General features: G+C 57.3%; 3 protein-coding genes across 11 annotated transcripts in view; all 3 read right to left on the reverse strand.

The window, feature by feature from the left end:
• Window positions 1–2,801: 2,801 nt before the first annotated feature.
• RBM15B (RNA binding motif protein 15B) lies at window positions 2,802–6,023 on the reverse strand. The gene has a single exon (XM_082702279.1). It carries the CDS (start codon window positions 5,826–5,828, stop codon window positions 3,156–3,158), a length of 2,673 nt encoding a protein of 890 aa, XP_082558405.1. The 5' UTR covers window positions 5,829–6,023; the 3' UTR covers window positions 2,802–3,155.
• Window positions 6,024–8,130: 2,107 nt separating this feature from the next.
• Window positions 8,131–11,860, reverse strand: MANF (mesencephalic astrocyte derived neurotrophic factor). Its single transcript, XM_082702639.1, has 4 exons — window positions 11,679–11,860; window positions 10,821–10,948; window positions 9,956–10,097; window positions 8,131–8,560 (listed from the first exon to the last, which is right to left on the reverse strand). Exons 1-4 carry the CDS (start codon window positions 11,761–11,763, stop codon window positions 8,376–8,378), a joined length of 540 nt encoding a protein of 179 aa, XP_082558765.1. The 5' UTR covers window positions 11,764–11,860; the 3' UTR covers window positions 8,131–8,375.
• A 1,000-nt stretch (window positions 11,861–12,860) lies between these two features.
• The window catches only part of DOCK3 (dedicator of cytokinesis 3), a 568,909-nt gene continuing 565,343 nt past the window's right edge, over window positions 12,861–16,426 (reverse strand). For all 9 annotated transcript variants that reach the window (XM_082702076.1, XM_082702074.1, XM_082702073.1 and 6 more), the window contains one exon: window positions 12,861–15,972. In XM_082702076.1, the coding sequence (XP_082558202.1) occupies window positions 15,463–15,972 (510 nt within the window). In that variant the 3' untranslated portion in view covers window positions 12,861–15,462. The remainder of the gene's footprint in view (window positions 15,973–16,426) is intronic.

Genomic DNA, 16,426 nt, shown 5'->3' on the forward strand with positions numbered 1-16,426 from the left:
ACCTTTTCACTTAACCCACCTCGCCCTGCTTTCCTCCTACAATGAAGAGGAGACGACAGTCTCCTCCTTTGAGTTGCCCAAATAACAGCTTCTTGGTTTCTGTTGTGTAGTTATCAAATAGCTAGAGACTTTTCTCCCTTTGGCGAGAGAAGAGGGGACAAATCTGGTTGTGAAGTAAACAAGGAAGACAAGGCAGCTGAAACTCACCAGGGGCTGGCAAAGCCCTGCTGGGCTCGGAGCACCCTACAGTTGGTCACACACTGAGGCGGGCTCGTGTCACACAGGTAGCTCTCGGTCCTGTAGAGAGCAGAGGGCTCAGCCCTTAATGCTGCTTCGTGCCTCTGCTTAAATGGGCTGCTGACACCCAGCGTGGAGTAGCCTGGGCTGCTGGTGCTAGATGCATCAAAAGGAAGCCGGTTAAAAGTCATGAAGTGAGAACACTATTCTAGTCATGAACTCAGCTGAGCCGCTGGCGGACTCCCTCGACTCTACCAGCAGCTCTTGGGAGTGCGGCAGGTCTCTGGGGTGGAGATGGGGGCCTCTGATGGGGAAGCGGAGTTCTGGTTGGCTTGACAACACGCCCTGAGAGGCTCAGGAGACATCAGCCCTCTTTCTTACTATACCGGGGCTTAATTAAGAGTGGAGTGACTTAGGAGAAACATGTACAATACCAGCAAACAATGAGGCAAAATTTGCTGTAGATTGTTTTTTTGCCTTTAAGTGACACGTCAGACAGGACCGAACCCCCAGTTGGAAGCTCTGGACGCCTGCAGTGCAACTGCTCGCTCTCTGGGGCAGGCAGAAATCAATCAGAGCCTTGACCACCCGCCCTGTTAGTCTGTCAGAGAGTTCACAGAACCTGCTGTGTCTTAAGAGCCAGAGGAAGGAAGTGGTGGAGAAGAGGGTCCAAGGAAGAGGAGCAGGAGGAAGGACACACAGCGGGCTGTGGTTCTTTACCACAACTAATTCTTCTGGGGGCCAGAGAACACCTATCCCTGAGGAGTAGACAAGGCAAGGTTTGAAGTGTCTTCTCCAACCAGATTTCCCAGCAGGTTTACATCTGGGGATGCTGCCGGGCGGTATAGGATTCTGGGTTCTGAGCACCCACTCTGACCAGTCCAGAGAAGTCATGGACTGCACAGACAAGGCGACTCTGGCCTGTGTGGGACCCAGGCATTTCTCGAAGAACACAGGGAGCCCTGCAACGTGCCTTCAAGCCAGCCCTGCCTTGTTCCCTTTGAGCGAGGCCCGCGCCAGCCTCTGGCAGTACGGGCTTCCCTGGGATGGCGGAGCTGTGCTTGGCTGAGTCTCCCATGGACTTGCTCACACCCCTAGCAGTTGTGGCCACAGCGCAAGCACAAACTCAAAGCGCTTAAGGCATCCTTCGTTCATGGTTTCTCTTGTGAACGTGCCTGTTCTCTCATGAGCACCAGCTGTGGCCCAGTGAGCAGTACTTCCCCAGGCACCTTCCCCTGTTGATTTTAAATCTCCAAGGTCTCAAAAAGCGACCCCTTTCCCTGTGGAGGCAGGTATCCTCCAGGCAGTCCACACAGCTTCAACCTCTACCTCAGGACAGTTTCTCTCAAAGCATCCCAGCTGTCACCCGTGTTCCTTTGCATAGGCTGGTCTGGGCTGGCCACCAGGCCGAGAGTGGTGTGCCCAGCAGAACCTGGAGTTCCTGGCCAGTTGCCTCATTTCTCTTACTGAGGCAGCTGTTGGCCCCCAGCTCTGACAGCGATCCTCACGAACACTCTGAACAGTGTATCTGGACTCTGTTCTATGTGACAACTGCTTCTGACTGACTGGGTTCCCTCCTTGGTCCCCAGTGGTGCTGGCTTCATTTGCCCTCTGACCTCATTAGGGACCAGGGATGACTGTATTTTACTCTTTCCAGCCATCTTTTCCTCCCAGCTGGAGGATGCCTCCATATTCCTCCCCAGCTTGGCTTGATTGGCGCTGACTAGCACTGCCCCCAACACCTTGGCACCTGTGACTTCATTTCCCCACAGAAACACCTCCCAGTGGTCCCTCCTCGGCAGCAGGGCAAGAGGCCAAGGCCCACCTTGTGCCTGGGAAACAGGTACGTCAGGTAAGAGCATCTTCCTAACCTACTGTGCTCCCTTACAGTGTTGCAAAAATTCTTCAGTGCAGGGGTTCAGTGTCCCCTAAAAAGCCTAGCCCCAAACAAGAAAGGAAGAACCAGAATTCACAAACACTGGGTAAATTTAAAAAATTAGCCAAAAGCAGCTTCTTCCCACCCTCTGTTCTGGCATCTGGCCTCCAGTGTGTGCCTGGGAGTCCGAGGCAGCTCTGCCTCCAGCTGGGTATTCCTGCGCTGCACAACAGCCATGTTAAGGCTGAACAAGAGGGGGAGCCTGTGTCTGATCTGTGTCCCTGTGGCATCAGTACTGTAGTGGTCTTCCCCCTGGCTACAAGACCACACGACTGCTCAACACTACCTGTTTGCAGAAGGCTTCAAGACTGGGCATGGTGGGACAGTCACAGCTCAAAACGAACAGACAGCGCAGGAAACAAAAACTCTGAAACTACCAAAGGCTATAGTGCTTAGGCTCCCGGGCTCTGCTCAGGCTGAGTGAACCTGCTCTTAGCCAAGGGTAAAAACAAATGTGAACGTAGTCCTGACTGGGCCCAAAGAGCTGAGGGACTAAGCCACCAACACAGCAGGACTCGGGGCTATACCTGGGCTGCAGAGCTGACGTAGGGCATTTGTGTGCATGCAGTGGGGAAAACTCTTCCATTCACGGAGGAAAAACTTGATTAAACCAGGACTCTGAACAGGATTAAAAATCCATCCTCTGACAAAGGCTTTACTGACAACTTTCCATACAGTTAGTCAAAAAATAAAAAAAATACAGAACACAGCAGACAGTATCTTGTACACTAGAAATCAACGTGACAGGAGTCCCTTTCTCATTGCTGTAAAAAAACAAAACAAAAAAACAACAAACCCCCCCCCCGAAAACTAAGAACTTACTTTTGGTGGGGGTCAGGACTCTGGTCCCCCATCCAATGAACCAAAATAACCCAGCAGAGAATTCAAACCAAGGGGATAGGATGTGGGGAGGGAGTGGTGATCAGATTTTTAAAATAACTGCTTTTTGTGACACAAATGCGGAGCTGCAAATAGGTCTGGGCTAGGCAGTGTCTCTTACTATAACTATCACCATGTGTTCTTCTTCTAGCTTGCCCAATGTCCTCAGTGCTGACTGGAGGTACTGCTGTGAAAAGTCGCAGGGTGGGAAGGCATAGAGCATGCCCGTGCTGTCTCTGCCCTTGGACCCCCCCACCGGCAGGCTGATCACCCCTGCCGCCTGCTTCTGTTTCAAGTAGGAGACCAGGTTCCTGAGAAGCCGCCTCTGTAGGCCTGGCTCCACCGCGGGCATCCCCTCCATGCCAGGCCCGCTGGGGGTCGCCTGGGTGGCGAGGAGCACCGCATAGCCGTTGGGGCTCCCCTGCTTGATCCGACGCGTGACCTCATCGAGCTTGGGCTGGTCCAGTCGCAGACGCTGCGCGATCTTCAGCTGGGTCAGCTTGCTCCCGGAAGTATGGTCTTTGAGGAGGCCAGTGATAACCCCCTGGTCCCCCTCTAGGATGTGCATAGATGTCGGGAAGCAGCTGTTTTTCAACACCAGGAGCCCATTCCAACCCAGCTGCAGGGTCTGGGCATACTCGGAAAGATTCTTGAGCTTTTTGGTCTCATGTTTTGGCTCTTCCAGAGGCTTGGCCTCAGCCTCAGCGGTCCGATGATTGCGCTCGCTCTCTCGTGTCTTCTTCCCATGAGAAGAGTCTGGAGCCTCATGGTGGTGGTGGTGGCTCCGCTCCTCAGCCCCATGTCTGCTGTTGCTGAGGGAGTTGCTGCTGCACTCCTTGGTCCCGTCACTGGAGTGGTTCTCCTTACGGCCGCGCTCAGGAGTGCGGTCAGAGCCCCGGTCCACCTGCGGCCCACCACCCTTGGTCCTGCTCCGTTCCTCGTAAGGGGAGTGGGTTGTCCTCCCTCGGTCACTGGAAAGGCTCCTCCGCTTCCGCCTCTCCTCCCAGGGCTTGGGCAGGCCCCGGTCCCCATCTCCCCAGCGCTCCCCACTCCGGCTGCGCACGGACCGGCTGTAGCCCTCCAGGCTGTTCCGGCGGTCAGAGCTTTTACTAGGGCTGGTCCAGTCCCCTTCCAAAAAGGTCCGGTCTCGGTCCGAGTACAGGAGGTGTGGGGGGGTCCTATCCCGCACCCGTAGGTCTGCATCCAGATTTCGGTGCCGGGTATATCCGTCTGGCAGCAGCTCATAATGCACAGGGAGGGGTGAGGGCTGGTACTGCTGGGGATACCGAGTCTCCTCTGCTTTGGCAAAATCCACACGCAGCCTCCGGTCTGGACCACCCAAGGGAAAGCCCCTCATTTTTGCACAGGCGGCCTGAGCTGCATCCAAGCTTTCGTACTGGATGTAAGCAAAGCTATCTCCCTTGACGTGATCAATGGTCCGAATGCTCCCAAAGCGGTCAAACTCCCGGGCCAGAGCGGCCAGTGAGGTGTTAGGTCCCAGGCCGCCCACCCAGAGGCGAGTGGTGGGGTTGGCCTTGCCATAGCCTATCTTAATGGGGTTTCGGCCAATCACCCGGCCCGACATAGCCACCTTAGCCCTGTGGGCCATGTCTAGGTTCTGGAACTTGAGGAAGGCATACGCACCACCTTGGCCACGGGCAGGTCTCTTAATGACCACTTCCTCAATGATGCCGTACTTCTCAAAGGCCCGCCGCAACTCCACCTCAGACACGCTGTGGTCCAGGTTCCCGATGAAGAGGTTGCGCGTGGCCCGCTGGTCATCTTCAGGCATCAGGTCCTCCTCGCACACAGCAGGGTAGCCGTAGGGGCGCCCGCGGTCGTCATACAGCCCGTAGTAGTCCAGGGCTCGCTCCCGGGATAGTCCCACTGCGGCGGCAGCGGCAGCATCCAGGGCAAAGGCTGCTGCAGCGTGGCGGGCGCGGGGCTCTCGCAGAGGCGGGGCAGCTACTGGGGACAGCGAGCGCTGCTTGTACTGGTAGCCGCCGTGCAGGGGTAGGTAGCCGAGCGGGTCGGCGGGCGTGGGCGGCCCCGGGGGCGGCGTGGAGGCGGCAGCGCTGCTGCTGCTGCTTCGCCGGCTGCTCCCGCCGCCGCCGCCACGCAGGTACACGGGCTCCACCTTGAGCGGCCGGTCGTAGAGCAGCAGCTGGCGGGCCAGGGCGTGCTGGCGGGCCTCGCGTGCGTCCTGCGGGTGCCGGAAGTTCACGTAGGCCACGCGGCCCAGCTCCGGTGTGTGCGACAGGCGCAGGCTGATCTCGCCAAAGCGCTTGAACTGGTGGAAGAGCCGGTCCTCGAGGTGCTCGGCGGGCAGCGCGGGGCTGAGGCTGCTGATGAGCAGCGTCTTGTACTCGGGCGCTGCTGCCGACGAGCCGGGACCCGCGGGCTCGGCCCCGGGAGGTGGCGGAGGTGGTGGCAGTGGAGACGCGCGGGGTGAAGCACCTGAAGCGCCTGGGTCCCCGGAGGCCTTGCCGCCGCGTCCCCCGCCGCCGGCGCCCGAGCCCGAGGAGCGGCCGCTGCTCGCACGGTGATTTGCGTCCCCGGCGCCGCGGCCGTCACGATGCCCACCCCCGCCGCCCCCGCTACCGCGGGGTTTGTCTCGGGCCCTCGTTGGAACGGGATGCTTGGCGCCGCCCGAGGCCTTGTGCGCCGCCCGCCGCCCGCCCGCCTCCGCCTCCCGTTCGCGCTCCCGCGGCCGCTTGGCCGACGATGACGAGCCGCGCCCGCTCGGGCTCGAGTCTCGCTCGCTCTGCCTCTTCATGGCGCCGGCGCGGCGGGCGGGCGGGCGGCCCGCAGGCCCCTCACAGCGGCGGCGGCGGCGGCCGAGGAGGTAGCGCCCCCGGCGCCGCCATCTTGGACAAAAGGACTCGGCGCGGCGGTGGCGGCGGGGCGGGACGGGAGCGGCGCCCAGGGGCTGGGCGTCGCGTTATCAGGCTGCGCCGGACTGTCACGTGACCTCGCAGCGGGCGGAGCGGAGCTGCGCCGGTCTGGCGTCATCTGAATGCGCCGCCCCCGTGTCACGTGACCCCAGGGGCGTGCAAGCGAGAGCTGCCCGACAGCGAGCTCTGGCGCCACCGCGTGGCTAAGGGCCCGAGCTACGCGGAGATCCGGGACCTCGCGAGAACCCGGCTGGTTCGCCCTGTTTCCGACCCCAGCGGGCTGCAGGCCCTAGGCCTCCCACTTCCAGCTCGGGGGTCCACGCTGCGTGGAATGGGAATGGCAGCGTCTTTGGGCTCCCTCATCTTGACCCAGAGAGGTCTCTTTACGTGGCATCTCCCCAACCCGGCATCTCCACAGCATCTCCCGACTGTGGTTGGGGATAGACAGGCGAGAGGACCTAAGCACGCCGCTTCCTAGGCCCCGTCCAGGACCCACATCCCACAAAGCAGACATCCTCCGCGTTTACATATCACGCAGCAGCCCCCGGAAAGGCCGCAACGACCATGGGCTAGGAGTGCAAAAGGCGAGGCCCGTCTGGGTTCAGACAGAGAAACCAGAGCCAACAAACCTGCCTTACCGAATGGGAATAGTCTCCTTGGTGCCACAACGCTCCACCCTCTAATGCGGCCTTCCCGAGCAGATAGTGGGCTGTAATACAGGGCAGCGGCAACGGAGCTAAGGGCGAGGAGGCCAAATCCAATAGTTAACCACAGCTTGCACGCTTACCTCTCACTGGCTCGTGCCTCTATCCACTTCCAGGGCCAGGACCTCTTCAGAGGTGAGGTGTAGCGGCAGGGAGAAGCCTGCCCAGTTGCCCAAGCCCCGTTGGGAACGTGTCATCTCCAGAGAGCTGCTGGGCGCATCGCAGAACCTGATCCAACTTCTGCAAGGAAACCTTAGGGGTGGGGAAGAGAGTTTTCTCTCCTCCCACGGTCATAAATAAAGCTGCTCCTGGAGCAGCTGAGGCAGATACAAGGGGAAAGCTCTTACAAGAAACACCTGTTAACAGTTGCCTGATCTGAACACTTCCAGAATGAGTTAACCCTTTGTAGATTGCCTTGGGGGTCAGTCCTAGAGCAGTACTGGTTGGGTGGTTTTCCCTGTGCCTGTGTTCAGTGTAGCCTGTAGGCCACGGCTGTCCGCCTCCTAAGACTTCTGTCTTGAAGTGTGGATTTTCCTAGTACCTGGCGGGGCCTCAGGGCACTGCACTTGTCAGATCTTAATAGCCCACCTAATTGCCTTGGCCTGAGAAGTAGTTCAACCTTCTTGCCTCCCTCCTAGAAACCTGGTGTTGAAGATATGAAATGTGGGACTGCTGCTGGCTCTCCTTAGTGGACGCCACAGCAGGTGGTAAGAAGGCCTATGGAGGCAGACTGAATTTAGCAGCATAAATGATGTGATCTGAGATCTTCTTGGGAAGGCACTGCTTTAGTCCTTCCCTTCAGGTGGTCTTGGCAGACCCAAGAAGCCGAGGGGTCTCCACCAAGTCAGAGCTCATGCTGGTAACTGAGTTTCCCAAAGTCAGCCCTGGAGAGGAACTGAAAAACCAGACTCTGGGGACAAGACTTCATTGGTTGGACTTTTCTTGATCAACAAGGCAAAAGGCACCCTCTCACTGACTTTGTATAAACCAACCCCTGTTAAGTCTTGCAAAACCCCAATTAGGCATCAGAAGCTTGGGACACCAGACCACAAACCAAGTAGACAGCTGGATCTGGGTAGTGGTGGGCAGAGGTAGCCAGGCCAAGAGCATGTCTAGAAACGTGAGGGTATTGAACACTGGCAGTTACTGAGGTCATTCTCTGAGAAGGCCCCACAAAAGCCCCTCCCTCATACACCAGATTCAATCCCCTGTGCTCTGCACGAAGCCCCACAGCTTCTGACTCCTCTTCTGGAACTCTCACTTGAAGTCACCTTGGGATGGCGCATCAGGCACAGCCTCCCCCACCCCACCCCCCCGCCCCTGACACCTCAGCCCCCGTCCTGCCCTGGTGTCTGCAGCCCTGGTTGCTGAGGGATGAATGTGACAATATCGGGCAATTCTTTGTGAACTGGAAAGCATAAACTGGTGGGATCTTCGATAGGGTTGAAATCCCATTTCAGATTCACTTTAATTCTCCAAGGACAGCTAGAAATTTTCTTCCTTTAATAAAAAATTCCCAGACACACTTTGAAGTCCTAGAGTAAACCAGCAACAGAACAAAGTGAATCCTCCCAGGGGGGCGCTGGAGAGCCAGCTTCGTCAGGAAAGCTCCAGGCTTCACGCCTGACATTGTCAGGAGCCCGCCTAAAAAATAAATTACAAAAAGGCTGTGGGGAAGACGCAGGTGAGCTGCTTTCCCCTCAGGTGCAGCAGAGACCAGGCCAACTACAAATCAGTCCGTGAACTGGCTGCCTTGGGGGCATATTTAGGCATCAGTTCATTAATCTTCCGGATGTAGTCAGACTTCTCTGCGCAGCCTTTGCACGTCTCCCCCCAGTCGTCCAGGATCTTCTTCAGCTCTTTGACCCGGAGCTTCTTCAGGTCCACCGTGCTCAGGTCGATCTGCTTGTCTGGAGGAGAAAGCAGGGAGAGCTGGTGGGAGTGGCCACAGATACCCCCACCCCAGCCCCAGCCCCAGGAAGGGTCACCCCTGCACAGCCCCCAAACCCTCAAAGCAAGCAGCCCTACTGGTTGGAGGGGGACAGACATTTCAGACACCTGCAGTTGCGTGTCTGTGCTCACTGCCCCAACCTGGGGGAACTGGCCTGAGGCCCTTTCACCAGAAGGCCGGTCTCACCCTGGCAGCGTCCACCCGGACATGCAGTGCTGCCCAGGACTAGGACAGAGGCCACGTGGTCCTTATAGGACGAACCTTACAGAAGAAATGTGTTGTTGCTCTGCACCCCCCGCCGTGCCCAAGTGCCTTGACAACTAGTCACAGTAGAGATGAAGTCACTGCAGAGTGACAGCTCCAGGGTGACAGAGCAGACAGATCCCCTAGTTCCAATTTCCCCACACAGGCCCTGGTTAGGAGCTTACTCCCCATAACTTGTGAGCACAGAGAGACTGTGAGCCAACTGCTCCTGCTCCAGGTCCCTCTCAGGAGACTAGGCATCCTTGACACAAGTAGGCAAACACAGGCCCTTGGATACTCGAGTCACAATAAAATATGATGGTTTTATAGAAAAGGATAACTATTCCTGGTCCTGACTCTGAGGACCTGGCCTGCTTTTTTTCACCAGAGATCCGTTTGACAAGAGGGGTGCCGCAGCGCCCGGAATTCTTGGGCCTGCCTGTCTGCACACAGCATTTCTCTTCAAAATAATAAAAATCACTGGGCCTTCAGCAGGATGAGCCAATTAAACCCAGGTCAGGCCACATCCCTTCTCCTCTCAAAAACCCGTGTTGCCAGGGCCTGGGTGGCTCAGCTGGTTGAGCGTCCGACTCTCGATTTCAGCTCAGGTCATGGTATCGGGGGTTGTGGGACCAAGCCCCGCACAGGGCTGTATACTCAGTGGGGAGCCAGCTTGAGATTCTCCCCCTGCTCCCCCCTTCTCTAAAATAAATCAGTCTTGGGGGGGAAAAAACCTCTCTGTGCCCCTGCAAACCAAAACCAAACAAAACCACATTCCCAACTTCACTCAGATTAAAGACCTAAAGCCGAATGTTCACCAGCCTGCGAGGCCCTGTGCCCTGCCCACCTGTCCTACACTATGTCCTCTGCCTGCAACACTCTTCCTCTGGGCTGATCCGCCGCCTTTGAAGTCTGCTGAGTGTCATCTCCTCCATGAGGCCTCTCCTGCCAGATTCGTACCCCCGACCCCTCACTTGGCACCACCGGTCTACAACACAGCTCACTGGCCGCGCTCTTGTCTCTCACCCGCCTCTCCCAGCTAGAAAGCCAGCTCCGTGAAGCCTGAGCGTGAAGGCTCTGTGCTGATTCAGTAAGGACTGGCCACACTCACCATATTTGAGCTCACAGATCTGGCTGTCCTTCTTCTTAAGCTTCTCACAGACCTTCTCCACAGGGATGTGGTGAGCCAGGGGCTTGGACACCTCATTGATGATCTTAGTGGCAGCGTCATCTGTGGCCCCGATGTAGTAGCACTGCAGCAAGAGAGGACAGTGGCCTTCAGGCAGTTCCACCGGAGGGCCCTCTCCTCCACAACACACTGACCGCTCAAAACCTCTCTCTCTGGCAGGGCCTCATGCTCCCATGCCCTGCCTGTACTGGCAGTCAGGTTCGGTCAGTGTAAACCCTGGGCTCTTAATACATGCCCAGTTCCAGAGCTGACAGCCTCCAAATAAGTTTATGAGTCACCAGGATTCAGACCTTTAAACAGAGAGACAAACCAGCGACTTCCAGGGAAATTAAAGCTACAAAAGTCCTTGGTTCATCAGTAAGGCTCCTGTCCTCAAATCAGCACTAGCCACCCCCCACCCCCTGCCCAGTTTGTTATCTTCTTGTGTCCTTCCACACGGCCTCTCCTGCTCACAATGGCTCTTCCCTCTGCCAGAGATGCTCTTCCTCAGAGTCTTGACTATTTTACCTGCATCTACATCTGCCCTCTCTGCCACAGCACCCTGGTCATTTTCTCCAGTACACTCATCCCATGGCATCATTTGCCGAACTGTCATTTCTCCCCACTGATCCCCCCAGTGCCCGGCACACATTAGGTACTTAGTCAATACTAACGTGATAACAAAAAAATAGCCCAACTCCAGAATGCATGAAAGCACACAAGTCCCACACCAGCACACTGACACAACTGGCACACCTCCTGAGCACAAGGGGGCAGGGCCAGCCAGGGAGGGGAACCAGCTACTCACCAACCGATTCTCTTTGCCTCTTGCTTCCCGGCAGAATTTTATAAGTTCTTTTTCAATAGAGGACGGTGAGAATGTGACATCTCTGTCTTTGAGGTCCTGATAAAATCTTCCCAGATAGGAGATACAGACTGGAAAAGAGGGGGAAGGGAGATGCTCAGCAATCACCACGTTGCACCCCAATCCACCAGGAGGGAACACTGTCAGCAATTTTAATAGGAGACACGGAGGTGAGTTTTTCCATCACCGGGGTTTCTCAAGTGCCCACAGGCCGACAGAACCCGGCTCCGGGTTGCTGGGGTCCCCTGGTACACCCAGGGCACGCGGGGAACGAGCATCACCAAATGACCCACACATGGCTCCTCCCTGCTCCTTCCACAAAGTTTATGCCGAGACTGAACACGTGTCCTTGAGATGGGCTCACTGTGACCTCATAAGAGGCCAAACCGGAGAGCGAAGGCAAAAACGATCCAAATGCTTCTCATTTCCAAACACAACACCGAACCCCGATGTGCGGCTCCGCAAGCCCACCGGACCCGGCGCGGTGCTCAAGGCTGGCCCTAGGAGCTCCGGACCTGAGCCAGGGAGAGCCTCTGCCCCAGTGATGGGGAAGGACACAAACTCCGGCGTTATCGCAATGCCAAGCCAAGTTTTCTGCACGATCTGGTCCCAACTTTTTTTTGTCGGACTAGTTTCCTAGGCCCGGGAGCTGTTTCCTAGGCCGGCGTCTGCTCCTTCTCGGGCGGACCCCGCTGGGACCGGCCGCCGCCCCCTCCCGTTCCAGCCCCGGCCTCTCGGCCGTTCGGTGGTGTTCAGCGCCGCCAAGCCAGCCTTGGCGCGCGGACCCCAAACCCGCCGCACCTTCGCAGTCGCCCGGCCGCAACGTCCGGCCGCCCGGCAACACGCTCAGAGCAAGCGCCACCGCCAGCCCGTGCGTGGCCCACATCCTCCACCTCCACCTCCTCCTCCGCCGCCGCCGCCGCCCGACTGAACCGCGCCCGCCGTGAGGCGCTACCTCCAGGTCCCGGCCGCGCGCCGTAGTTCCCCATTGGCGGGCGGCCCCCGCGCCCTCCCACACGCCGCGCTCCTATTGGTTCACGCGCCTGGGAGCCCAGACCGGCGGCTCCACGCTGCCCTTTCCTATTGGCTGGTAGCGTCACCCGCCCTAGCCCTAGACAGTTGTCGGCCGCTGATTGAACCAGGGCGTCCGGCCGGAAGTGGCCGCGGGGGCGGCGGAAGCGGCCCGGGCCGCCATCTTGAGTAGGGGCAGCGGCGGTCCCTGAAGCCGGAAGGCTCGGGCTGGAGTAGGGTTCGGCGGTAGGTCCGCGCCTCCAGAATTGTCCCCAGTACCCTCTGCTCTGGGCCCTATGCTGGCCCGAGAAGCCCCTAGGACTTCCCCTTCCGGGGTCCCGACTCGTGGCGCAGGCCATCATCTCTTGCGCCAATTGCTGCCCAAAGGGCAGGCTTCGGGTGACTGTCCTTGCCATTTTTTAAAACGATCCCGAGTGGGGGACCTAGGCTTCGGGGAGCGCCCGCGAGTCCTGCCGACCAGGCCCGAAGGTGCGCGTTAGGCTGGAGGCCGCCTTATTCGGGCTGACCGGACACCAGCTCGGGTGGACAGACGCTGAGTTGGAGGATTTCCCATAGGAAGCAACCTCCCTCCCCAAGCTGTCGTCCCAGGCCCAAGGAAAGCGCCTGGCCTGGTTAGGCGCCGTCTGTGTGCGGTCAGAGCTGGCCCGCTTCGGTGGGGAACTAAAGGGCTGGACTGCCGCCGCTGGCGGCGACGCTCCGGGGGATCCCTGGTTGCTGGGAGCGCCTCTTGAGTAGGTGGGGGCCCACCAGTCAGCGGACAGGCACTGGTGAGGGTTTCCTCTTTGGCTGTCCTCCTTTCAGGTTCTGTCTCAAGGCAGGACTTTGGAAAGGCTGGCTCTGTGCTCTGGGCAGAGAGATTTCTATGAGGCTAAAGGGCTTGGAGTCCGGGGGACGAGGATTGGAGAGGGGGCACTTGGGCTGCTCCCATTCAGTGAATTCAGTGGGTCAGTATCAGGTATTCATCTTTAATTAACATCACAGCAGTCAAGGGAATGGGGAAAGGGGAAAAAATCAAGTGGCAGATATTTACATCTAAAATTCACATTACTTGTTGGATTTAGAACATGCTACCACAATATATACAGTAAAATACCTCTTGGGACACTAGTACAAATTTTTTTTTCTTTTAACTTTGCTTTCTGGTACAGGTAAGATCATTTTTAAATCACTTTTTTAAACATAAATACATAAAAGAAATGGTTAGAAGTCTTATTTTAAATAAGCACAGAATGCTAGAGGTTAAAAACACATTTATAGGGCTGAATACCAATTGGACATCACACTCTATACATTTTTTGCTCAAATTCCTGTACAAATACACAGCATTCAAATAAGTATTTACAAATAAGCTTGAAAGAATGAAAATCAGTGTTTCACAATCTTTTCGGAGGATTCTCATTTCTGACCTCCCACTTCCCCTCAGACTGGCGTTCTCCAACAAAAGGGATTTGGATTATGTCCTTTTCATCCAGTTGGGGAAAATGGAAAGGGAAAACAAACCTCCTCACCTTGCATGAAAACGCAAGGCCAAACCAACCCACACTCCCCGCCCTACCATCCTGGGCCACCAGGTGGAGAAGGTCGATGTTTTTATGCAATGACTGCCTTGTCCAGGGATTGGTGTTCAGAAGTGCCCTAAACTCTAAAGTTGCCCTCCCACCGAAGTCTCACACCCAGAGCTAGCCCCTGATCCTCTAACACCTGTGAACACCAGATGCTCCAGGCCTCCCCTCTGAGGTTGGGGCTGTGATGACTGATCCACTCTGCCTGGAGCTATCCTTACAGTATCGGGAAGGACCCACACTGGTGAGAAGCACCCCCCAGATGCCCTGAGGGTAATGCGCCCCTCCATCTTTCCCAGTAGGTTACTTGCTGGCATTCCTGTTCAGTAAGCTGGCATTTGTGTACAAGAGAACACCCTGGCCGGCCTTGTCTGTTTGGAAAGAGGGACTGTAGGGAAGGGGTGGGGGTCTAGGGCCCGGGGCCTGGCCACGGAGTCAGGCCTGCAGAAGAAAACTACAGGAGAACACACCTGCTCAACAAGGAGAAGGCCGCCTTGTGACCATCAAAGTTGTGAACTCAAGCAAATGAAAGAAAAATACTGTAGACTATTTTTTTTTTTTAAGTAACTTAGAAGCACCCTGGTAAGATACTATCCCCATCCCACCCTATCCCCCCAAATAATGAACCAAGAGGAAAATCAATGCCCTGACCTGAAAGAGTTTCCTATAAAGACACCACTGCCCTCTGCCCAACAGACTGGGGAGGCTGGAGAAAGTAGCCTCATGCCCGCCCCGAACCCTGAGTGGTGGTCCCCGTGGGCCTGGAGTATGTTGGGGGTGGGGGAGGGAGGTGCGAGGGACAAGGGGCAGGGGCTGAGAAGACAACTGCACTTGGCCACCTGGAAGAGGATAATTCAACCTGCTTGGCTCTCTGCTTCCAGAAGGGGGAGCTCCCTCCCACCCTCTTTACCCAGGAGCTTGCAGAACCTGACCACGAGTCCTCAGGGCTGGAAGCCTGGCTGGGCAGCCAGCCCCACTGCTCAGAGGTAGTGCTGAAAATCCCTGATTCAGGAGCTGGACGACAGGCATTCTGGCCACTTCTGAAATCTCAGAGGATTTCCGGCCCCTGCCACACCCCAGCCTCACTCCCATGCCAGCTCTTCTCTCAACACTTGGCCTCCTGGACAGGGGGAGGAAGGTGCCTAGGGCAGTCCCTCTGGCTCCGTACCCCCACTCAAACCCAAGAGGGTGGGAGATAACCTTTGCAGATCCATTCGCCAGGGGGGCTCCTGCAGGGCATGAGGTGTGTTGAGAGTGGAAGTGAGCAAATGGTCAGAAATAAAAGCGATGGAGGGAAAAATCCAAGGTAGAGTGGAAGGCAGGGCTGGCCCACGGAAGCCTGGCAGTGTGCCCTGGGCGTGCCTTAGGCCAGATCACATGCCTGAGCTGGCAGGTTGGCCCAGGCAGCCCCTCAGGTGCACACTCCTGGATGGAAGAGTGGGCGGGTGGGTAGGCTTTTGTGCAAAACGGCTTGTAGCTCCCTTGTCCACCTGTGACGTGTAGTCCACGTGGTCCTTGCAATCCCTGAATACAACCATGAGCTCTTCTGTCCATGCAGCAGCGGAAGAAGTCCCTAGTGCAATTTCCATTCTTCTGTGCCTCTCTGCCCTGGAGGGAGGGCCTGGGCTCCGACCCCCGGGCCCTGCAAAGCTGCAAAGCAATTCTGTCTGTGCAATATCTCCGTATAGCTCCACGTGGTCTGGAACTGCAGGAGGAAGAAAGCATCTACTGCACAAAGGAAAGAAAGGAAAACCCATAGAAATGGAAACGTAGAAAATGAACTAAAAAGAGAAGCCACAACCCTTCATGCTGCTGTGGCCTCTGTACATGGCAACACACGAGTTCACGGCAGTAGAACGTAGACTCGGGGTGGCTCTCTCCTGAGTGCCGGGCCTCTCAGCTCCCTGGGGTAGGGGGGACTTGCTTCTCAGACCTGGAGTGGCTGGGCAAGCTGCTCACCGCGGGCGGTGTCCCCGCCGCCTCCCTGCCCCTCACTGTTCCCCGCGGCTGTGCTCCCAGGCCAGGCGGGCCTGCTCTTCCTTGGCGCTCCCAGGGGGCAGAGAGGCCTTGCGGTGCAGGCCCCGGGGCCGGTCAGCGTCTTCGCGAAGCAGCACGCCCTCCTCGTGCTCCAGGGCTGGCAGGCGGCTGTGGTAGGGCTTGGGTGGCAGCGCGGGTGGGTCCATGGGGTCCTGAGGGACGACGCACCCGGGGGCTGAGTGGCTTCGGCATGGCTGGGCCTTGATGGAGTCCAGGACTGCGGACTCGGAGAGGCTGTAGTGGACAGGGAGGTAGGGTGGCTCGAGATCTTCGTCGGCGTTCCAGGCCTGGCTCGGCATGGAGTCCATGGTGTCGGTCCGAGGCGGGGCCTCCGAGGAGTGCCCAAAGTTACTCTCGCTCAGGGAGGACACGCCGCTGCTGGCGCTGCCTGACAGGGTAGAGTTGCTGCCATCCAGACCCGACTGGGGGCTCGTGGGGGAGGCCGGGATAGGGTGGAGAGGAGACTGCAAAGCAGAGGGTGGGCATGTTAGAACTTCTGCGGACGGGCTGGCGGCCTGCTGTGTGGAGAAAGGGCCAGGTGCTCGCGCTCACTGGCTGCCCACTGGTCTCTTCGGCAGCCTATTCCCAGCAAGCCAGGGGAGCCCCAGAATCAGCACCATCTCTGTGGGCAGAAATGGCTCTGCCCCGAGGACTAGGCACTTGCACCCCGTGGCTCTGGGGTGCTGACAGAAAGGCTGGGTCAGCAGGCCAGTGGGCAGAGCAGAAAGAACCCCCAGGACCATGGGCCAGATGAATGGGCTCTGCTGCTAAAACCTATGACTGAGTCCATCTTTTCCAATGTGCAGAAAAACGAGTGAGTTTTCATGAGACTTTGCTGCCTCTGCCTCTTGCTTTTGACTGGACTCCAGTTTAAAATAATCTACCATCTACCATGGGAGTATTTCTTGCCTTCTTGAA

Source organism: Mustela nivalis (assembly GCF_964662115.1).
Source record: "Mustela nivalis genome assembly, chromosome: 1".
Classification (NCBI taxonomy): Eukaryota; Metazoa; Chordata; class Mammalia; order Carnivora; family Mustelidae; genus Mustela; species Mustela nivalis.

Bases quoted from the DNA above. Each gene is read 5' to 3' on its own strand.
- RBM15B (XM_082702279.1), bottom strand. From the start codon at position 5,828: ATGAAGAGGCAGAGCGAGCGAGACTCGAGCCCGAGCGGGCGCGGCTCG.
- MANF (XM_082702639.1), bottom strand. From the start codon at position 11,763: ATGTGGGCCACGCACGGGCTGGCGGTGGCGCTTGCTCTGAGCGTGTTG. The intron at 10,098-10,820 runs GTGAGTAGCTGG...CTCTTGCTGCAG, and splicing joins GAGGCAAAGAGAATCGGTTG to TGCTACTACATCGGGGCCAC. The intron at 8,561-9,955 runs GTGAGTGTGGCC...TTTCTCCTCCAG, and splicing joins GATCTGTGAGCTCAAATATG to ACAAGCAGATCGACCTGAGC.